The sequence below is a fragment of the Alternaria postmessia genome (assembly GCF_024291825.1).
Source record: "Alternaria postmessia strain BMP 2775 chromosome Unknown scaffold_267, whole genome shotgun sequence".
Classification (NCBI taxonomy): domain Eukaryota; kingdom Fungi; phylum Ascomycota; class Dothideomycetes; order Pleosporales; family Pleosporaceae; genus Alternaria; species Alternaria postmessia.
In genome coordinates, this window is record NW_026260340.1 from 1 (window position 1) to 7,315 (window position 7,315).

The 7,315-nt window shown below is 54.5% G+C and overlaps 2 protein-coding genes across 2 annotated transcripts; both read right to left on the reverse strand.

Annotated features, from left to right (window-relative positions):
• Positions 1-1,644: 1,644 nt before the first annotated feature.
• On the reverse strand, positions 1,645-3,056 carry J4E82_011657 (uncharacterized protein; the record flags this gene model as incomplete). The annotated part of the gene is made up of 3 exons (XM_051737857.1): positions 1,645-2,436; positions 2,536-2,727; positions 2,922-3,056. 3 exons carry the CDS (start codon positions 3,054-3,056, stop codon positions 1,645-1,647), a joined length of 1,119 nt encoding a protein of 372 aa, XP_051582383.1.
• Positions 3,057-3,295: 239 nt separating this feature from the next.
• On the reverse strand, positions 3,296-7,124 carry J4E82_011658 (uncharacterized protein; the record flags this gene model as incomplete). The annotated part of the gene is made up of 2 exons (XM_051737858.1): positions 3,296-3,535; positions 3,588-7,124. 2 exons carry the CDS (start codon positions 7,122-7,124, stop codon positions 3,296-3,298), a joined length of 3,777 nt encoding a protein of 1,258 aa, XP_051582384.1.
• Positions 7,125-7,315: the final 191 nt, after the last annotated feature.

Here is a 7,315-nt window from a genome sequence, read left to right on the forward strand (position 1 = left end):
TGGTTACAACGATAACTCTTTTCCACCTGATCATTCCATACGATACCTCACGGACTACCGCTTTAGTCTACCTCGCCTTAGTACGGACCGAGCCTAGAGAAGTATAGCCTAACCCCGTGTAACACTCCAGGCCTTGAACCAATAGCCCAACCCTGGCACACGCACGCAAGACCACTTGAGGACACCGCTGGGAAAAGCCTTGGTCGTCTACCCAATGGAGAGCGATTTGGTGAACGAGAGTATTACCCTACACCATTTGCGTATATGCCTGCATCGACTGTGAGTCATGAGTTGCCTGATATTGGAACTGGCGTCATTCAGACCTGCATTCCGTTTCCAGATCATAGAGTGCCGGGACTACCCACACGCAAACAACGAGCACTTGTTAAATGCATTCCGAAACAGCCACCGGGCTGTGGTTACAGAGAAGCCGATCAACTCGGCCTCATTCCGACGCTATTAAGGGATCCAAGGACCGAGGCTGGAAGGGCCTACAGGAGGATCAAAGCGAAGGGTCTGGTACCATGTATCACGACGGGTCTTGCTGTTCATAATTCTCGCGCCGGCGCATTATTACATTGGGACCAACATCGGTCAATTAGTGTATTAGAAGCTCGTCGTACGCAAGGTTATATGGATCAAGAGCCGATCATCGGTAGTCTTATCGAGCAATATAAGATCGTTGGGAATGGGGTGGACCGTAAGGTTGCTTTTGCAATTGGATTAGCTTTACTTCGAGCTATTCAGAAGAACGACTCAGGATTCACGGCGAACGGGACGACACAAAACTCCGAGGAAATGATTAGTTTTCCTAGCGATACCGCGGTCGAGTCAGATCAGGACATAAATTTCAAGGCCGATTCCCAATCTATCGTACCCGAAGGACCACTATTTCCGAAGGAACAGCGCAAGGAGAGTACTAAACAGGTAGTCACGATGCTCAGAAAATCGCGAACCGTCGAGACCATGCATGATGATAAGAGCAGTTCGACACCGTCTAAGAAATATGCAAAACTATCGGATGGACCCGCACACGAGTTTGTACAAGCCCCTACGCTCTCAAAGCCTAGTCGCTACGATCAGCAGAGCACTGGCTTCTTTTCCCGCCTTTCCAAAAGCCTGAGCTCCAGCATCGGTAGGCTATCGTTTTCGAATATGGCATCTTCCGGACCAGCTATGATACCAATGTCCATAAAGCGCAATCGAGAAGATGACATAGAAGACAATACCACGGAAAGCGAGAGCCATCTGTCCGAGGAGCGACCCCGGAAACAGCCATGTGTAAGAGAATCGCCATTGATAGACAGTTCCACTGCTAGTGAAGTAGAGAATAGTCGTAGAAATTCTGTATTCTCACGCCGGCATAGCAGAGGAAGCTCGACTAGCTCATCAAAAACCCGTCAAACTCGTCATTCAGGATTGTCCGTGGAATTTGTCCCAAGGAAATGGAACAAGAAACCAGAGTCAGAGACGCATGAGAGGGTGGATGGAAGAGTCTGACAAACGTGAGGGATTTTTATTAGTTATGGCTCGGCCAGGCGATACGCTTCGTCATCACGTCTTGTATTTGAGAACTACATTACAAGCTTGATATAGACCTCTGTAGACATGAAATTTGCGAAACGTCGATGTTGGAGCAGACGCTCACTTCCACTCAACACTCCAAGTCATTTCACCCTTCCTGAAAGGCACAACCTCTACATCTCCGCCACCCTCCTTCTTCAACACGTCCAAGACCTTCTCTCCACCCTTCTTCAAAACGACCTTCTCACCCCTCTTTTCCTCAACTTGGTAAAACTTCCTTCCCCACACCCCAAAGAAGCCCTCAAGAACCTCCTTGGTCACCTCACTCTCCTTGATGACTCCCCTCTCAATCCCCGTCTGAAGCGCATCCAATACGTATCCTAACGCATACGGCTGGGTGAACACACCCGCAGCAACCTTATCCTCACCTCTCTTCTTGCCCCGCGGATGCGGCGCCGAATCCGTCCCCAGGTAAAATCTCCCGTTGCTCTGCACAACAGCGCGGAGTAACGCGTCACGATCCTCGGGTGTCTTAGCAACAGGCTTGCAGAAACAGAATGGGTCGCCCGCCCAATCATCAATGATGAGGCTCAGGTGGTGCGCGGTAATAGTACCAGACACCGAAGGGCCACAGGAACGGACTGCATCTAGAGCGGCGGCGGTGCTGCAGTGCTCGAGGATAATACGGAGTTTGGGGAAGCGCTTGTGCAGGGAGATGAAGGTGGGTAGGAAGGCGGGTTCGGCGTTGAGGATGGTGATGGCGCCTGTCTTTGTGTCTTTGGTTGATGAGACGTGGGTGCCGGCTGGTGTGGATGGGACTTCGCCGTGGAGGTTGAGGACCATGTTTTGTTTTTCCATTTCCTCGAAGACGGGGTAGAAGGTCTCGTAGTCGAGGACACCGGAGGACGAGTTCTGGAAGGATGGGTTATCCGATGCACGCATGTGTAGTGTCTAGCGTTTTGCGTTTGATAGCTACATTGGCCGTAGATAGGTGATGGGAGTTGCACGTACTGTTGTAACACCTGCCGGGTAGGACTTTACACCTGTGATCCCCGCTTTCTTCGCTTCACGAATCACCTCGGGTGTAATATCTTCGTGGAGATACAAGGACATGAGATAATCCACATTCGGTTCAATTGCCCGGAGACGGTCGCGGTACTCAAGGCACTGCTGCACGGACGTAACGGGTGGGACGAGGTTAGGCTATAGTAGTAAGCATATGAAAGTTGAAGAAGCACTATAAGCATTTTGTGAAGAAAATAAAACTCAAAGATGAGAACAAGAAGAATAGACATGGCAAGGGGTAAGCAGTAGGTAAAACAAGATCGATAGGCCAAGACGTGAATCGAGACTTGACTTGAGTATAAAGATTGTTTGTGCAAAAGACGCTAGCTTACCATGACATACACCTGATTCACACCACCCTTGCGAATCGTAGGTGTGACGAGCTGCGACATCTCGCCATCGCGAAGATGTACATGGGCGTCAAAAGCCGCTGGTAGCTCAATCTCGGTCAACTTGGTGAAGTCCATGTTTGGCTATTGGGAACTCTGCTTGTGGGGTTGTTGTTACTACTGCTGGAAAATCGCCCGCTTTTTGGCGAGATCGGGGCGCGGAACCGCACTAGTCCGGAAACGGGATGCACTACCGTCTGCAACTTGATAAATCTCACCTACGACCACTCTTGCTCTGCATTCGTCCTCATCGCAGCCACTGGTGATCTTGATATGCTACGTATTATTCTATGATATTTATTCATTATTTGTTTTCTCTATGTAGAGGACTTCTTACTAGAGCTATCATCACTATCTGAGTCTGTGTCGTCGTCATCGCTGTCCGAGTCTTGGTTAGCGGCTTCGGATTGAGCATCTGGCTCGTCTTCAAACTCCTGGCCCATGGTATCCCATTCGTGATGTGGGTGCAGCACATGTCTGCTGGCATAGCACTTGTAGCAAAAATCGAAGTCCCAGCAATCTCTGCACTTGTAGCGGAAGCCGCTGACTTTCTGTGACTAGGCATGAGTATCTTTGTTAGAAACAGAGGAAAAAAGGGTTTGAACTTACGTGGAGACAACCATCACAGTAACAATACGGCCATGCATCATAGGCCTTTTTTGACTGGTGAGAGATTTGACCCCATGCCATGACGTCGTTGTTGACATTGTTATGGGGAGTCAACAGATGCAAAGTCTCTTGCTTGGCACCATGGTAGTTGGCCAGCTTGAGCGGCGACGACTGCTTGCCATCAGGCCCAACGGTGAGAGCGCAGATATCGGCGCCCTGGTCGATGAGGAAGACGACAAATTCATGCTTGCGCTGTTCGCGCATGTCCTGATCGACTAGGTTGGAGAAGCGGTGGTAGGTGCCTCTGGCGGCGTAGTGCAGCGGAGTCCAGCCGTCGGCATCGGGTGCATGGAGTAGGCCATTGGTATCCTGCAGCACACAACGGAGTAGATGCAGATTCCCACTCACAATGGCGAAATGCACCAGCGTGCGACCGGCGTTGTCACGTGCGTAGAGATTGGCGTTGGCGTCACGCAGGACGGCAAAGTTGGCCGTGGTAGGTCTAACGGCGGCGAGGAGAATGGGGTAGCGGCCGGCCTGGTCACACGTGTCCGTCGTCGCGCCGAGACGGAGCAGGAATTGCAGGACTGGAGCCGTGGCGTGGTAGCTACCGGCGGCTAGGGCCGACCCGTAGAGCCCGCCGGTAGCGTTGACGTCCATTGTGGCGGTGTCGGAAACAAGGCTTTGCAGGACCTCAAGCATCGTGCGCTCTACGTCGTCCTCGTCCTCATCCACACCGATGGCAAACGAGCGTCGGCAGGCGGCCTGGGCGGGTGAGCCATGGTAAGAGGCGATGAGATTAACATTGGCGCCGGCGTCAACCAAGAGGCGGACGGAAGCGGGAGAGGCCTTGGAGCAGGCCAGGTGCAACGGGGCGCCGGTGTTGAGGGCGAGGGCATTGGCATTGGCGCCGCGCTTGAGCAAGAAGCGCGCAATGTCGAGCTTGTCCTTGTCAATGGCCTTGTGCAGTGGCGTCCAGCCGGCCGTGTTGGTGGTGTCGACGTTGCTGCCGGCATGGACGAGCAGCTTCATGTCAGCCAGCTGGGCGGTGTCGCGTTCCAGGGCGGCATTGAGGGCCGTGTCGCCGTCGCGGTCGGCCAGGCTAAGGTCAGGCTGGAACTCGAGCACCATGCGCAGCAGGTCCGTCGTGTCCATGTACAAGACGGGATGGATGCCGCTTGCTGGCTTGATGCTGGTATCGGCGCCGGCCTCGAGCAGCACGCGCGCCGTGTCGCCATGGCCGGCCTTGAGGGCAGCGAGCAGCGGCGTGAAGCCGGACAGCGTGTCGAAGTCGACGGGGCGATAGGGCAGGTTGACGTCGGCATGGTGTTCGACCAGCACCGCCACCACGTCCGTCTGGCCCCATTCGGCCGCGAGGAACAGCGGCGAGCGCCCGCTCTCGGCCACGACTTGATCAACGGATGCGCCGGCCTCAAGCAACAAGCTCGTCACGGCGGCGCTCTTGAAAGCGCCATGCAGCGGCGTCCACAGGCTGTTGCACACGTCGTTCACCTTGGCGCCTTTGTCGAGCAACAGCCGCACCATGTCGACGTCACCTTCCAGACACGCGTCAAACAGCGGCGAGCTCTCGGGCGTGCGCAGGTTGACGTCGGCGCCCTTGTCGACCAGCCACTCCACCATGGCCCGCCTGCTCTCCTGGCTCATAGCTGTCTGCAGAGCCGTCTGCAGAGCCGTCTGCAGAGCCGTCGCCGTCTGCTCGTCATGCCGCTTGTTCACATCCGCCCCATGCTCCACCAGCAGTTGCACCATGTCGAGCCGCTTTGCTTTGACAGCAAACATCAGCGGCGTGCCGCCTGAGCATTCGTGGTTCGCGTCGCTCTTGAACCGAAGCAGCTCTCGAACACACTGCCACGCGCCTTCTTGGATAGCCGTGTGCAGCGGCGGCCACCTTGTGCCATCGCCCTTCGTTTCCGTCTGCGCTCCGTGTTCGAGGAGCACGCGTACGGCGGCGTGCGCGCCTATTTCACATGCATTGCTAATGGCTCCGCCGTCGTCTGCGTTGAGGGGAGCGCCCTTCTCGAGTAGCAGTCTGACCATGTTGGCATTTCCCCACCGGGCCGCCGCATCCAGCACCGAATTGTCCCACTCGTCGCGCGCCGTCACAAGGCTTTCATCGTGCATGGCCACCAGCTTGACCACCTCGACGTGACCGTTGCGTGCTGCTATATACAGAGAGCATTGGCCAAACGGCGCTCCCTCGCTGCCACTGATGTCGGCACCCTCGTCCATCAGCGCCTGCACAACCTTGGCATGGCCATTCCATGCCGCCCGGCGGACGACAAAAGCCGGCCATGTGAATGATGGCACTGCCTTCTTGCGAATGTGCGACACGACATCCAAAAGCACGTCCTCATCTCCCCCCGAGCAAGCTGCTTCGAGCACGTACTCGGCCGTTGCCCTGTCCAGCTCCACTGACCGTAGCAGGTGAAGCACCAAACTGCCATGTCTGTTTCTTGCCGCCTCGGCCACGGCATACGGAAGCCACAGCTTTTGCTCGGCTTCGGACATGCCGTTGTCTTGTATCCATCGCTCATATACATCGTCCAGGCCCATGGAAGCCACGAGTGGTAGCGGGCAAACATAGGTGCGATCCACCCGAGAAAACGGATTCGACATGAACCAATGTGCCATCTGCCAACCCCGGAACGCTGCCTTGCTCTTGAAAAACTCCACCACTTGCGTTATCAAACGACTCTTGTTGGATGCAAGTCGATAGTGCCGATCCCAGTAGCACACAGCATAAGTGGCTACATCTACCCGGGGCCGGACACATGGTGTTGACAGAACACCATGCCGAACCTCGCACACCGTGTTCAAAGCATCATGGGCACTAGTGGTGCCCAAGAATGCAAGGCAGGCTTCTGCCATCATTTCATGTGCAGTCGCCTGGACATGATACCACTCCTCCTTATCACACTGGAGAATCAGATTCTTTAGCTCTGCATGTTGGAAGCGCATCTCCTGCGGGTTGGAGAAATCAAAGATTGGGATGCCAGTCAGCGCATTCATTGCCCTCATACCATCTGCATCTTGGGTCGATTCAGATATGCCAAGTACTGAGCATAGCTCGCCAATACTAAGGGGCCGAAAGGCAAATACGAGCCAGGTAATGGCCCTGGCCACGAGACTGCGCTTGGCTTCCGGCACGGTGCGCATAATCTTCCGGAAGAGAACTTCCAAATTCACTTCCGGAAGCCTTTCCAGGGCATTTGTGAGAGCATCTAAAGAGGGGCCGTTCTGGATGTCTTGAACGAGGAGCCGGGTCAGGCCAACATCATTACCGCATTTCCTCAACAGATCGTCTCGGTATCTATCGATTGATAGTGTTGATGCGTATCTGGCATCGAGCTGATGCAACGCGTAGTCAATCTCATCCCTGACACAGGGATCGACGTCTTCCAGTGATAATTCATCCTCGAGTACAATTGTCGGCGAGCCCTTCAGCCACTCATCGAGCGAGTCTATCGACTTGGTCATGATCAGGAATTTCCATTGCTTCTCCCGTGATTCTGACATTTCGGCTGCTAAACGCCAGAACGAAGAGAGCTTGTCCGAGCATTCATCCAGGTTGTCAAGCACAAATGTTACAAGGTAACAAGGAGTTGCTTCCTTTTGTTATGCAGGCCGCAGGAAGGAAGACCATCGGGATAGCCGCGATGGAAGGTCGCTGATCCAAGGCGGGGCCTGGGATCACGTGACGTGCCATC